The 16,183-nt window shown below is 37.1% G+C and overlaps 1 protein-coding gene across 2 annotated transcripts; it reads right to left on the bottom strand.

Moving 5' to 3' along the window:
* Positions 1 to 356: 356 nt before the first annotated feature.
* On the bottom strand, positions 357 to 14,846 carry LOC311299229 (perforin-1-like). 2 transcript variants are annotated; one of them, XM_084422693.1, is made up of 4 exons: positions 14,522 to 14,846; positions 14,252 to 14,413; positions 1,833 to 2,353; positions 357 to 1,715 (listed from the first exon to the last, which is right to left on the bottom strand). In XM_084422693.1, exons 2-4 carry the CDS (start codon positions 14,387 to 14,389, stop codon positions 509 to 511), a joined length of 1,866 nt encoding a protein of 621 aa, XP_084278819.1. In that variant the 5' UTR covers positions 14,390 to 14,413; positions 14,522 to 14,846; the 3' UTR covers positions 357 to 508. The 2 variants fall into 2 exon arrangements, with proteins under 2 accessions (XP_084278819.1, XP_084278820.1); XM_084422694.1 differs by lacking the exons at positions 14,252 to 14,413; positions 14,522 to 14,846 and adding an exon at positions 2,559 to 2,603.
* Between the last annotated feature and the right edge of the window lie 1,337 nt (positions 14,847 to 16,183).

The following is a 16,183-nucleotide window of genomic DNA, read 5'->3' as shown; positions in this document are numbered from 1 at the left end:
TACTTATATATATATGCATGTACAGTTCCAACATTTGTTTTGAGCCATCACCAGAGAATTGTCATGTGAGTCATACTGAGGTATATTAGAACTTATTGCAACCGACAGTGAAAAAAAGTCTATGGTTGAATTCAAAATAGCATACTAGCGATGTACAAGAGATTTCAACCTATTTCTCTCTGCCTGCAAATGTGAACCGTGATAATGAAATATGATTGTGTACAATATAAATATATAAATATATACAATATAAATATATACAATTTAGGGAAGGACCAGCACTGCCTGAGTGCACTGTAAGTTGCTATTACATTTTGCAATAATAATAAACCCAAAAGAACACAAACACACAAATCTGTCTTTAAAAATGCTTTTTAATGCAAAAACACAGAAAGAAGAAAAGCAATGGAAGAAGAACTAAGCAAATTATACTAATACACTTATTTTCTATCGCAGATGAAAGTGCTGTTAGGCTATTTTTCATGCAAGGATGGATTTAAGATGCAGGTCACAGCAAAAATAGCTTTCCATAAATTCTCTTGAAGTTTAACTTTTTTGAGTTATTGTGAGCTGATTCAAGCCTGGGCATGTCTTTAACCAGAACACCATTTCTTGAGCTGAAAATGTCAGCCAGAGGGGAAGCCATTGGAGAAGGTTTGTATTCATAACACTGTGGGCCATTTAGACTGGGAGCACATTTCACTTCATAGGTAAAAAAGAAGGTGCCATATTTAAAAACACAAGCGTCCTTCACAACTCCACTTCTAAGTTTAAAAGAGCATGTACCAAGGAGGTCGCTGTTCCAGTAGCTGTCTGCATCAAACACTTTAAAGGTTAGTCTATTGGCCATGCTAATCTTAATAGGAACAAACTCAAATGTTTCTCGCCAACGTGGATTGTCATTATTATCAATAGTCGCAGTGCGCTTGATTTGTGTGCCATATTTAACTGTTACAACACCATCTGTTTGAGTAGTTGCATCTCCATACAGACCTTTGGCTCTAAGGTTGTAGACTTTCAGGGTGGCAAGTCCTTTTTCAGGTGGACAGCAGTTAGACTTTATAATTTTACTACTTTCACAAACACAAGCACATCGGTCTCTTGCACTGCACTTCCTGCCAATCTTGCAAGACTCTGAGCAAACCTTAATGAGGGCATTTTCTATTATGTATTCTTCAACAGCTCTCTTCAGTCCTTTCCTGGCAGGGTGTTTTTCACTCAGTAAGAAATGGAGGGGTTTCAGAGAGTAGTACACAATGTCAGGGAGGCTCTTCAAAGACTCAAGCCAGGTCTTAAGGGAATTTGGGTGTGATGAACCATCAAAAAGCAGATGTTCTCCATTTATGTTTCCTCCGATAATCTCTGTCTGACGCTCACTGAACATGGTACTGAACTTTTGATTTGTGCCCATCTTCTTTTTCAGTTCTTTACACATATTGTTCTCTGCCTTCATAATTCCTCCTTTGTATAAACCAGAGGCTTCTACATCCAAACAGTCTTTCACTGCAGTGTCTGTAAGCCCACTCACTGTTGCCTGACATGTTTTGATGGCTGTTATTGCTTTCATTTTCCCCCCTAACTTGACACCTGTGGTAAAGTGAGTGCCATATGTGGTGATCAGGTTGCGGTAGGCATCTCGATTGTAGGATGCAGGGAGTGATTTAATTGCTTCAAGAAACTCTGCATGAAGAGGAGGCTTTTCAGTTAGACCATATCTGTAAAGAAACAGTAAACAAACTTGAATTCAGTGGGACCAAAGAGGGAGCAGATTACAGTTAAAGTTAAACATTTTTTTTGTCATTCTATGAGGAAAAGCAACCCAGCTCTCTCACCTGTAAAAGCTGCATGCAACTTCATGTTTGGTGAAACTGTATTTGTCTTCTTTTGATTTTGTCATTGCAAATTTCGCTTCCCTGGAATGAGTGCCTCCGACTGTAAATCCAGCAGCCTTCTTATCTAAACCAACTTTCCAGCTGACTGAGAGTGCTGATGATGAATCATTGACCAGTGCTTCACTTGATTCAAAGATCTGACTGGAGACTTTCATTGAACACTTTGGCAGGGTCCTCCAGAACACAACTGCTGCTGGTAGCTTCTGTTTTATTCCATTCATGTAATTGTTTTTGCTCATTTTACAAGTGCCGTTTCCTAAATCCCATTTCTCCGTGTCGATCACGTAAGATCCTTTTCGCTCCATGGTCACAACATCAAATCCCTCTCCCGCAAGATTGTGCCCTGGAACAAAGGGAGCACCCTCACACTCTTTTGATGCACCTATGTCATCCTCTCCAGAAGTGGTCATGAGAAGCAATGCCCAGAAAACAACAAGGTAAATCTGGAACTGCCCCATCATCTGTAGTGAGATAAGAAAATGTCAACATTACTGTCAAATTATTATATTTTACATAATGATAATGTCATCATAAAATTTATCATATTAACAATATCGCCATCATTAAACATTATAAACATATTACAAAAACATATGTATAACAATAATAATGGTTTCTTTTAAATCATAATATGATTTATGTGATACATTTTTCAGTTTTCTTTACCATTAAATTCACGGGTGAGCTGATCAAATGAATCTGAAATATATTGTCTGCTCATTTTATATGATGCGTGTGTAGACTTGTGTGTCAAAGGGGTGGGGTGTGTGTGTTTGTGTGTGTGTGTGTGTGTGTGTGTGTGTGTGTGTGTGGGGGGGGGGGGGGTGGGGGTGTAGGGGTGGTCAACATCATTTAGTGGCAACACCATTGCCTCTAACAATAATAATACAAAAATATAGCTGCGAGCAGCGATTACGGGCCCAAGCCGGTGGCACCGCAACCCCGGTGCCTTTAGTTACCTAAAGGCACTGGGGTGGCGGTACCGCCGGCTTTGGCCCTCCATCGCTGCTCGCAGCTATATTTATATATATATATATATATATATATATATATATATATATATATATATATATATATATATATATATATTATACAAAATTTTTTTTAGGAGAAGTCTCTTCTGCTCACCAAGGCTGCATTTATTTGATTAAAAATACAAACAAAAACAGTAATATTGTGAAATATTATTCCAATTTAAAACAGCTGTTTTCTATTTTAAAATATTTTACACTGTAATTAATTTATGTGATCAAAGCTGAGTTTTCAGCATCATTACTCCCGTCTTCAGTGTCACATGATCCTTCAGAAACCATTCTAATATGATGATTGATGGTCAATAAATATTAATTATTATTTTCAATGTTGAAAACAGTTGTGTACAGATTTTTTTTCAAAATGCGTTGATGAATGTAAAGTTCAAAAGAACAGCATTTATTTCAAATATAATTTTTTTTAACATTATAAATGTCTGTACTGTAACTTTTTATCAGTTTAACTCATTCTCGATGAATAAAAGTATTGATTTATTTATTTATTTCCCCCAAAAATAAAATTAAAATTATTACTGACCCCAAACTTCTGAACGGTAGTGTTTAATGTTACAAAAGCTTTAGATTTCAGATAAATGCTGTTCTTTTGAACTTTCTATTCATCAAAGACTGTACATAACTGTTTTCAACATTTAAAATAATAATGAATGTTTCTTGAGCATCAATCATCATATTAGAATAATTTCTGAAGGATCATGTGACAGTGACGACTGGAATAATGATGCTGAAAACTCAGCTTTGATCACAGGAATAAATAACAGTTTAAAATATATTAAAATAGAAAGCAGCTGTTTTAAATTGGAATACTATTTTACAATATTACTGTTTTTGTTTGTATTTTTAATCAAATAAATGCAGCCTTGGTGAGCAGAAGAAACTTAGCTTAAAAATCTTACTGACGCCAAATTTTTGAACAGAAGTGTATTATATATTTATATAATTATATAAAAATGTAAGGGATAAGACAGATCATTTTACTTGCCTGACCTGATTAGAACAATGAAAAAAACTTAAATGAAAAAATAACTTGGGAATCACTAAAACGAGGGCGCGATTGAACAGTGGACACATAAAAACATACTCTGTCATTTTGTTCAGAACATCATTCAAACTGCAAAGTGTTAACTTATATTTTTGTACAGTAGCAATAAAACACAACATTGTGCTTTTTTAAAATACATTCAAGCAATCCGCCCCGAAAATGAAACTAAAATGCTCACGGCTGCACAGGCATTCATAATGGTGCGCGTCCTCAGCGAGGAACGAGCAGAACAGAGTCAAAGTTTCTTAGGTCATTCCTCCTTCCATAGGAATTTATTGAAAACGCTCGCTCTGCTCCGCACCATTATCAATGTCCGTGCGGACGAACATATTTTACTTTCGTTTTTAAGTTAGCGATTAAAAAGCCCCCAGCAGTGTCACACGTCAGTTAACCGGTGGTAAAATATTCTCACCGTCACATCCCTAGTATATTTTTATATAGATATAATAGGCCTACCTGATTTTGAACACAAGAGGGCAGTATAGCACTATGTTTGACTTTATTTATTTATTGTTTAGACTAAACAACCATTCTGGCAGTTTTTAAACTTAAACTTCATTCTTAAATTGAAAAAAAAAGAATAAAATGAGTTAAGTTCTGATATTTGTATACTTTTATGTAGTAATAAATGGTGTATAATTACATTTTTAGAATATATGAGCCTTTTAGTGTTTACTTTTTTGACATTACTTTAATCCCTCGCCATAGCAAAACCGTTTGAGATATTTATTATCCGTTCACAATTTAGCATCATTAATATATTTTTATCATGTTGAAAAAGTTTGGTGGGAATAAAATAACCACTTAGATAAAGGTGGCTAAAAATCCAGAGGCTGATTTTGCAAAAAAATCCACATTCAGACCAAAATATCTGACTTCCTGATGGTCAGAGCTAATGACTTTAAATTAGAAAGTTGTCCGGGTCGATGAGATCAATATATGAACTGAGTTTTTTTTACTGGAGTTAAAACTAACCCCCCCACTTTTGTCAAAAGCATGTTGAAAGTGACACACTTCCTGCTGCCAGTTGGTGGCGCTATAACTTTGAATCACAATAGTTACATCCATCTGATCGGCCTCTTACCACGAACACACTGCTGAAGTTTCATCAAGATCAGTTAATGTATGCAGAAGTTATTCCACTTCGTGTTTCTCTTTTCTCGCCATAAATTCGATTCCTCGCCACGGCCAAACCGTTCGAGATATCAAAAATCCGTCCGCAATTTAGCATCCTCAAAGTCTTGACTACATGCACACCGAGTTTGGAGGGGACACGGTGAATTTTCTAGGAGGAGTACTTCGCATTCCACAGGAAGCGTTTTCCAAACAACCAATAATAGCCGACTTCCTGTTGGGCTGGCGTAAAACTTGACCGGGGGAAAGTTGTTCGGCCCGATGAGATCTATATGTGTACCGAGTTTCATATTAATTCATGCAAGCGTGTTTGATCTATGGACCAAGTTTTGGGACCCCGTTCAAGGGGGCGCTGTTGAGCCCCCCTGCCACGCCCGGGTACCAGCTTCAGCCTGTCCCTGATGGCAGGGGGTTCTGACTTGTGTGCAAAGTTTCAAGAGTTTTTGAGCACGTTAAGGACCCCAAAAGCCCCTGAAACCTTGATTAACAATATAAAAGCAATAGTCAAATTCCCCCCTCCCCTCTCACACACAGAGACACAGAGAGAGGGTTAGAAAATTCTTCAGAAAATCCACATTCAAACCAAAATATCTCTCTTCCTGTTGGTCGGAGGTAGTTAATGTCAATTAGAAAGTTGTCCGTCTTGATGAGAACAATACACATACCAAGTTTTGTTGCTGTTGATAAAACTAACCCCCCCCACTTATGACTAAAGGTGGCGCTACTGAGCCCCTCACCACGCCCGTTTCTGAAACTTTGCACATGTCTACTGGCTAATAAATGTGATGTGTCTGTCGAGTTTCATCCAATTTCAAGTATGTTAAGAGTTTCAAAAGCATCAAAAAAGAATATTAAAGTTTGAAGCGTTGCCACGGCAACAGTATTAAAGATATCAAAAATCCTTTCACAGGTCTACATCTGCCGTGTGTTTACATTATACACATAAAGTTTGAAGCAAATCGGGTAAAAATAAGAGGGTGATTTCAAAGCATTTTGAAAGTGACATATTCCTGCTGCCAGTTGGTGGCGCTATAACTTTGACTCACAATAGTCACATCCATGTGATCGGCCTCTTACCACGAACACACTGCTGAAGTTTCATCAAGATCAGTTAATGTATGCAGAAGTTATAACACACTTCCTGTTTCCATTATTCGCCATAAATTCGTTTCCTCGCCACGGCCAAACCGTTTGAGATATCAAAAATCCGTCCGCAATTTAGCATCCTCAATGTCTTGACTTCATTCCCACCGAGTTTAGTGGCGATCGGGTGAATTCCCTAGGAGAAGTGTTTCAAATACCAGACCATGCGTTTCCAAACAACCCATAATAGCCGACTTCCTGTTGGGCTGGCGTAAAACTTAGAGCACGAAAGTTGTTCGGCCCGATGAGATCTACATGTGTACCGAGTTTCATATTATTACATGCAAGCGTGTTTGATTTATGGACACGTGTTCGGATCCCGTTCCAGGGGGCGCTGTCGAGCCCCCCTGCCACGCCCGGGTACCAGCTTCAGCCCGGCCCTGATGGCCGCGGGTTCTGACCTGTGTGCAAAGTTTCAAGAGTTTTCGAGCATGTTAAGGGCCCCAAAAGTGCCCGAAAGGTTGACAAAATAATAATAATAATAATAATAATAATAATAAATATAGCTGCGAGCAGCGATTGCGGGCCCAAGCCGGTGGCACCGCCACCCTGGTGCCTTTAGTTACACTAAAGCCACCGGGGTGGCGGTGTCACCGGTTTGGGCCCTCCATCGCTGATCGCAGCTATATTTATTTATTTATATATTTATATATATATATATATATAAATATAAATATCTATCTATCTATCTATCTATCTATATATATATATATATATATATATATATATGTATATAAATATCTATCTATCAATCTATATCTATCTATCTATCTATCTATCTATCTATCTATCTATCTATCTATCTATCTATCTATCTATCTATCTATCTACCGGTATCTATCTATCTATCTATCTACCGGTATCTATCTATCTATCTATCTACCGGTATCTATCTATCTATCTATCTACCGGTATCTATCTATATATCTATCTATCTATCTATCTATCTATCTATCTATCTATCTATCTATCTATCTATCTATCTATCTATCTATCTATATATGTATACACACACACACACACACACACATATACATATATATATATATATACACACGTGTATATATATATATATATATATATATATATATATATATATATATATAAGACAGAAAATATTACTTGTCTTACCTTATTCTGATTTTATGATACACTCAAAATATTCCACAACAAATCCTTTAAATTTAATGTAAAAATAAAAACGAAAGTAAGCAGTGTTGGTCTCACGTAACCCTCTCATTAGAATCAAAATGTTTCAATATTTGCGATGTATTTGGATGCTAAACTATTCTTTATTATAGGCTTTGTACTTCACTCGTGTTCCAATATCGATGGAAAAAATCATCCTCTTCACGCGCGCAAAAATGTGCTTGGAAACATCACAGTGGAGCTCTGCTTACTGTAAATGGTACAAATTGTACTACTGACTATTTAAACAGAGCAGTGTAATTCGTTTATGTTAGGTTGACTATTTTTATTATTATATTGTATTAGGGCTATAATGAACAGGCTGCGATGTCAAGATTGCAATTCTGGAATGTGTGTGTGTGTGTGACGCGGTTGCGGTTGAAAAGTGGACACAAAAACATAAATAAAATGTTTTAGTTAATTCCTACATCCAGAGGAATAAATTGAAAATGCTCGCTCTACTCCGCACCATTATCAATGTCTGTGCGGACGTCTGTATTTTACTAGTATATAGTATACTATAGTTAGCGATTTAAAAGCGCTCAGCGGTGTCACACGTCGATTAACCGGTGGGAAAATTTTATCACAGTCACATCCCTAATATATTTATATATAAATACAATAGGCCTACCTGAAAGAGAATTTTACTTGCCCGACCAGAGTATAGCCTGATTAGAACGTCAATAACAAAAAAAATAACTTGGGAATCACTAAAACGAGAGATTATTCTAATTTCATTACATTCATTTTAAGTTGCAATCAGCAGTTAATAATAAATGTATTACTGATCAATGGTAACAAGGTTGCACTGCTGAGGCTCATGCTGCTTCTCCAGGAGAATTGTAAACAAATGAGCGCAGCACACAAAAAAGCAACCCAGTTAACAACATACTGACTATAAAAATTACAAATATGGAGTTTTTATATATTTTATAACATATGATAGAGTTAAGCAACCTCACTTGACGAGTAGGCAACTATTTCCTGAATACAATCACGATTGAAACTGTGACATTGATTTCATACAACAGGTTAATAAACAGTTACAATTTATGGTCAATCCATAAACATCTGTCTCAATCATGAATGACTCAGTCATTGGAATGAATCGTTTGAACGAATGAATCAATGACTCGCTCATTAAGATGGTCGCCTGGCGACACCTAATGGCGGTTTAGTGTTATGTTTAAAAGTATCATTCTTTCCAACGTGCACCATTATCAATGTCCGTGCGGACGTCCGTTTTTTTACTTTCACTTTTATATTAGCGATTTAAAAGCACCCGCTCGTGTCACACGTCGCTTAACCGATGGTAAAATATCCTCACAGTCATATACCTAATAAATTTATATTTAAATACAATAGGCCTACCTAGTAAAACGTTTTATATACTATTTTGATATCCTTTTGGACACAAGAGGGCAGTATAGCCCTATGTTTGCTTTTTTGTTGAAACAAATAGCACTAAATAGCCTGTTTTTAACTTTTTCATACTTTTTGAATTGCAAAAACAGAATAAAATAGGTTTAGTTCTAATATTTGTATAATTTTATATAAAAATAAATGGTGTATAATTAAATTTTAAGAATATATGAGATGTTTTCTGATTCCTTTTTTGACATTATTTTAATCCCTCGCCATGTCAAAACCGTTTGAAATATTTAATATCCGTTCACAATTTAGCATGTTTAATGTATTTTCATCGTGTTAAAAAAGTTTGGTGTGAATAAAAAAAAAAACACTTAGCAGGAGTGGGTAAAAAGCAGAGGCTGAATTTGCAAATAAATCCACATTCAAACCAAAATATCTGACTTCCTATTGGTCGAAGCTAATAACTGTATATTAGAAAGTTGTCCGGCTCGATGAGACCAATGTACGTACTGATTTTTAAAACTGTGGGTAAAACTAACCCCCCCACTTTTGTCAAAAGCATTTTGAAAGTGACACACTTCCTGCTGCCAGTTGGTGGCGCTATAACTTTGACTCACAATAGTTACATCCATCTGATCGGCCTCTTACCACGAACACACTGGTGAAGTTTCATCAAGATCCGTTAATGTATGCAGAAGTTATACCACTTCGTGTTTCTCTTTTCTCGCCATAAATTCGTTTCCTCGCCACGGCCAAACCGTTCGAGATATCAAAAATCCGTCCGCAATTTAGAATCCTAAATGTCTTGACTTCATGCACACCGAGTTTGGTGGGGATTGGATGAATTCTCTAGGAGGAGTACTTCGCATTCCACAGCAAGCGTTCTCCAAACAACCCATAATTGCCGACTTCCTGTTGGGCTGGCGTAAAACTTAGAGCACGAAAGTTGTTCAGCCCGATGTGATCTATATGTGTACCGAGTTTCAAATCATTACATGCAAGTGTGTTTGATTTATGGACAAGTGTTCGGATCCCATTCCAGGGGGCGCTGTTGAGCCCCCCTGCCACACCCGGGTACCAGCTTCAGCCCAGCCCTGATGGCCGAGGGTTCTGACCTGTGTGCAAAGTTTCAAGAGTTTTCGAGCACGTTAAAGGCCCCAAAAGCCCCTGAAACCTTGAAAAACAGGAATTTTAAACAAATCTCACTCAAAAGACAAATCCCCCCACCCCTCACACACACAGAGACGCAGAGGCAGAGAGAGAGAGGGAGAGAATTCTACAAAAAATCACATTCAAACCAAAATATCTCACTTCCTGTTGGTCACAGCTTATGACTATAAATTAAAAAGTTGTCCGGCTTGATGAGAACAATATACATAACGATTTTTGTGACTCTACTTAAAACTAAGCCCCCATTTTTGACTAAAGGTGGCGCTACTGAGCCCCTCACCACACCCGTTTCTGAAACTTTGCACATGTCTACCGGCTAATAAATGTGATGTGTCTGTCGAGTTTCATCCAATTTCAAGTATGTTAAGAGTCTCAAAAGCATCTGAAAAGAATATTAAAGTTTGATGCGTTGCCACGGCAACAGTATTTAAGATATCAATAAACCTTTCACAGGTCTACATCTGCCGTGTGTCTACATTATACACATAAAGTTTGAAGCAAATCGGGTAAAAATAAGAGGGTGATTTCAAAGCATTTTGAAAGTGACACACTTCCTGCTGCCAGTTGGTGGCGCTATAACTTTGACTCACAATAGTCACATCCATGTGATCGGCCTCTTACAACGAACACACTGCGGAAGTTTCATCAAGATCAGTTAATGTATGCAGAAGTTATAACACACTTCCTGTTTATCTTTTCTCGCTATAAATTCGTTTCATCGCCACGGCCAAACCGTTCGAGATATCAAAAATCCGTCCGCAATTTAGCATCCTCAATATCTTGACTTCATGCTGACCGAGTTTGGTGTGGATCGGATCAATTCCCTAGGAGGAGTACATTAAATTCCACAGCATGCGTTTTTCAAACAACCCATAATAGCTGACTTCCTGTTGGGCAGAGCTAATAACTTAGAGCGCGAAAGTTGTTCGGCCCGATGAGATCTATATGTGTACCGAGTTTCATACTAATACGTTCTTGTATGTGTCCAAGATTTAAGATTGTGTTCTAGGGGGCGCTGTTGAGCCCCCCTGCCACGCCCGGGTACCAGCTTCAGCCCGGCCCTAATGGCCGCGGGTTCTGACCTGCGTGCAAAGTTTCATGAGTTTTTGAGCACGTTAAAGGCCCCAAAAGCCCCCGAACCCTTGAAGAACAATAATAATAATAATAATAATCCTAACGAAAACAATAGGGCCTTCGCCCCTTCAGGGCTTGGGCCCTAATAATAAATAATCCTACCGAAAACAATAGGGCCTTCGCCCTTTCAGGGCTTGGGCCCTAAAAATATTAAATGAAAAATTTGGGCGGAGTTCTCATATGCAGGAGTTCGCCGCGAGTCTTCAAACTACGAGCAGCAGGTAACATTAAGCTAATATGGAAAAGTTACATTTTTCCTACCATGCTACTGTAAAAGTTGCGGCAGCAGGAGTTATGTTTAATAATAATATAAGTATTACTCGATTTCAGCCGCATTCTGAGTCTGACAATGTCATTGTTTTTATCCAAGGCCATAGCAAGTGTTATTAGCTTGGGGAAATACATCTAGTGAAAGGAAATTTTAAGTCCATGTCCAACTCGAAATTGTAAGGAATTTATATCTTTGATTTAATAGTACACTTTACAATAAGGTTCATTTGTTTATTATTCATATTAACTAACATTAACTAATCATGAGCAAAACATTTGTTAGGCTACTGTAGGCCTATTTGTTAATCTTAGTTAATAATAATACAACTTTTAATTGTTTGTTCATGTTATGTCACAGTCTGTGCATTAATGTTAACAAATACAACTTTTGATTTTAATAATGTTTCAGTAAATGCTGAAATTAATATTACCTAAGATTAATAAATGCTGTAGAAGTGCAGTTCATTATTAGTTCATGTTAACAAATTTAACTAATGAAACCTTATTGTAGAGTGTTACTGATTTCATGATAGCTAACACTTTCATGAATACATACATAACATTTATAACATCAAGATAACTAAACATGAATTCCTCATAATTATCTACTTGATTCTCTGTTTTGTTTGGTAAAGTAAATAATATTTAGTAATATTATCATCATTTCCCTATTTTTGTTTGATGTGTTATGCATTGTAATTGTATCAATGTATTTTCATTTGTAATGAAGAGAGGCTCTCTGACCTACTGCTGCTCTCCATCGAGCGAGATATTCCAATTAATTGTGAGGAAGTCATTAAAATATTTAAAAACACAACAGAAAGATGGGTACTGCTTTAAATACAGGTGATTTATTAAATAATTAAAAAAGTGCCCTCTTTGGTCCTTCCGCCCCTGCCCCTGAGGAGGTCTGTGCACACCACTGGTCAAAGGTTTGTATCATAAATAATATGCAGTGATGTGAGTCTCAGGGTTCCACCCTGGAAGGCCTTTTTCTGTGTTGAAAAAGTGCTCCGCTTTTCTCGCCTCCTTGTTTCCCTTTGCTACACTCTTTTTTTAGTCCTTAGGCCTTCTGTTTTTAATTGTGCTCACCTATTCCTTGTGTATCTTCCTTCTTATTTATTGTGTTGGCTTGACCATAGACATATAATATACATAGATGCCTCATTGGCTGCTTTGGACCATTGCAGTGATAAATATTAATCCGGGCAAGACCGCTCTTTAACAAAAAGCAAATAAATGGGGAAGTGTGGCTTTTCTGGACAAAAAGCGCAATAAAGTTGACATTTCTCAACACTTTTTGACTTTCTCAGTTTGTGTAAATACTACGGAGCCCCTGAGGAGACCTTTGCAAAAAAAATAATACTACTACTAATAAATAAATAAATATATATATATATATATATATATATATATACAGACTTTCGCGTGGGAATAGGGATACGAGAAACTTTTGCGTGAGCATGAGAAAACTATCGCGTGCTCACGCGTTACAATTTCTAGTTTGCGTTATAGTGTCATTACTACAAATGTGGGAAAAGGGATGAGATGAGACTGTATGGATGCAGTTGGATGCATAAAAGCCACTAGAAGACAAGCCACCTTCAGCCAAAAAAAGGAAAGGAGACCAGTGTCTGTTTTTTTTTTTAATGGATATCAATGGAGATGGAGAAGAGGCTTCGCAGAACTGTCTTTGTGAGGAAATAGCTTATTTAATGAATCGACTGCCAGTCCACTAATCTTCAACACGTTTTGCGCTAAACAATACTTTTGTTGGGAATGATAGGCTATGTAGATTTTACTATGATAAAAAGGTTATTTTATGAGAGAATGCAAAGAAGGGAATGTCGCGACAGGTATAGGATCCATTTGCGACATTACCATGTAATAGTAATATTGAGTGATATTGTATATGGTCTAAAGAAAGTATAAAATACAGATGTTTTCTTTCTTTGACTTTCAGGTTTTACCAGTTATGATAAGACTTGAATTGTAACTGATGTATGCATATGACGCTGATATTATGCATTTTAATGAATAAAGACAACATTAATTTAATTATAAATATTTGTATGTTGTTTAATTAAAATAAAACATTAAGTGTTTTGTCAACTGCTGTGTGCTTAATGATGATGATATAACGCTTTGTCATGAATGATGGTATAAAAATATTTTTAATTAATTAAATATGTATTAAATTACAATTAAGTTTTTAGTGTAATCTTAAATGTAGTTTTTTGCTGCCTGCAATGACTAGTACTTTGCAGGTACAGAGATATTCATGCTTTTTTTTCCTACAGTAAAGCACAGTCCACAAACAATGCAGTCATACTGTACCTTTACAATATAACACCAAATTTATTCACAAGACCAATGGGCTAATATTCCACAAGAAACTGACTGTCATAAAACTTTGAACTGCGTGCACTTACGTCACTGCCATTGCATATCGGCTGAGGTGTGATCCATGTAAGAAAAACGCTTTCTCCAATGGTAAGAGACACCCTCTCATCTCCCTATAAGACACATCTCTGGAGGCATGCTCCAAGCACACTCTCATCTCATCCCTATTCCCACATTTGTAGTAATGACACTGCAAACCGGAAATTGTAACGCGTGAGCACGCGATAATTCTCTCGTGAGCACGCGAAAGTCTGTATATATTTTTTTTTTTGCAAAGATCCCCTCAGGGGCTCTGTACGGTCCTCCTCCATGTCTTGTCCGAATTTGGTGAAATTCTTGTTTATGAAAATGAAGCCACCCAATTTCCAGTCGTCTGGTCTCTTTAGATGCATGTTTATTGCCGATTCCTGAAAGTTTGTTTAATAAATCCCTGTCATTTGTAGATGTACTGGCACCTCTTTGCATCTTGTCTCGTAATGTAGAACAGTGGACTTGGTGGTTTCACATGCAGCGAGTCTTTGACGGCAAAATGCTCTAACTGCAAGATGATCTCCATATCTGACGATATATTTTGCCAGTTCGTCTTCAGTCATGATCGCAATGACACTTATGTTAATCTAAAAGAAAAGGTCAGGTATAAATACATTTGCAACAAACGTATGCATATGAGTGTCTTGACAAGGCCTCATGGTTAATTATAATTATTGTTACACAATTTAGCCTACCTTATCCTCTTTTAGTTTCTCAATTGAATCTTGAGGAATATCTCGTGACCTCAAAAAAAAAAAATTTCTTCTTCCATGTTGCGATGTTACGAAAAATAAGCTCCGTACATCATCCGTATTTCCACATTTGTATAGACAAATCCGGCGAAACACGGAAGTAAAGCAGCACCGCCATTACTGCGTGCCTTGCTGCTAAGGAAGTAGCGTTGGTCCCGTAGGGGGCTGTAGCAGATGTAGCTGTACGAAATGTTATTTTTATCTATTTATCTTTAATTTTGTACAGTCGCCCTGCTGTATGGCTACAACACTTCCCTCGGCCGGCCATGCAGTCACACACTACTTCGAGAACTTTGCAGTTTTCTCTCTATATTGCTACTGACACATTATGGTACGAGTTCACTGCCTGTGAAAACTGCACGACACCTTTTAATGTGAGCTCATCTGCGAAGGTATGCAAGTATCTGGCCAATCCATCCGGAGCTCATGTAATTCTGACCTTCAATCAATGCCCTGTACTTTAGGTTCTGAAGCTCGCATGCCAGATGATTAATAAAATAATGTTGAATACCTGTAAGCTGCCAACTCTCACGCTTTCACCGTGAGACACATGCAATTTACACTTTTCACACGCTCTCACGCCACACATCCATTTTCTCACGCACATAAAAATCGAGAAGCAAAGAGGACACGGAGACCGACAGACTAGACAGAGCAGGTTAGTTATGATATAAAAAAAAGCTCAGCTCTCAGATTCTGTCAATTTTATTATGAAATTCAAACAATAAATATTTTGGCGTTTGTAAATGTGACGTGACAGATCCCTATGGCACGTGAACCGATCATCACTTAATAGTAAATAAACACGAATGAACAATGTTAAAAGAAACAGTACCATAACTTACCGAAATGTATATTCATCATACATAATATCGATCAATCAGTGTTTTTTTTAACCGCGGAAAGGGTCAACAAAACAGCTGGAGAACAATTATGTCACATAACATTTACCTCAGGAAAGAAAAAAAGAGTATTTTGCTAAATATGTGTACTATATTACATTTTTATTATATGTTTTCTTATATCATTAAATAAATTTGTTATTATAATAAAAAAACCACATTATATTTAATTTGAGTTATTTTTAACCTTAAATAATACTGAGAGTATGTTTAACTTACAGAATTAGGTGAGAATTTTTTTCTTGAGAAAAAATAACGCCTATCTTGTGTACCTAATATTTACCCAAATTAGTCAATATTAAAACAAATCACAAGAATTGAACTGAATTGAAATCCTGAAATTGTTTCAAGCAATAATAAAAAAAAAAACGTACCAGAAATTGTACCATATAGGCTAATATAAACATTGCAACATGTTGTCACTAAACCTAATAAAATTCAGTTCAGTAACTAAAATGTTTTGACAATCACAATATTTAAGCCCCAGGATCCGCTTTCATTGAAATGTCATTAGAGGACACCGGCAAGTGTCACACCCTCACACTTCGCAGGCACGCAGTAATGGCGGCAGGCAAGATGGCGGCGCCCATGGAGTTCGCGGCGGATTTGTGTATAGAGAGCCTAATGCCACTTTTCCACTGCATGGTACGGCCCGGCTCGGTACGGTTCGACTCGGCGCGGAACGGTTCGGCTCGCTTCGCTT

The sequence above is a fragment of the Rutilus rutilus genome (assembly GCF_951802725.1).
Source record: "Rutilus rutilus genome assembly, chromosome: 11".
Lineage (NCBI taxonomy): Eukaryota > Metazoa > Chordata > Actinopteri > Cypriniformes > Leuciscidae > Rutilus > Rutilus rutilus.
The sequence above is the reverse complement of the archived record's forward strand: the minus strand, read 5'-3'. Positions and strand labels throughout refer to the sequence as shown.

Bases quoted from the DNA above. Each gene is read 5' to 3' on its own strand.
- LOC311299229 (XM_084422693.1), bottom strand. From the start codon at position 14,389: ATGACTGAAGACGAACTGGCAAAATATATCGTCAGATATGGAGATCAT. The intron at 2,354-14,251 runs GTGCCAGTACAT...ATCTCACTACAG, and splicing joins ACGAGACAAGATGCAAAGAG to ATGATGGGGCAGTTCCAGAT. The intron at 1,716-1,832 runs GTGAGAGAGCTG...GTTTCTTTACAG, and splicing joins GTTGCATGCAGCTTTTACAG to ATATGGTCTAACTGAAAAGC.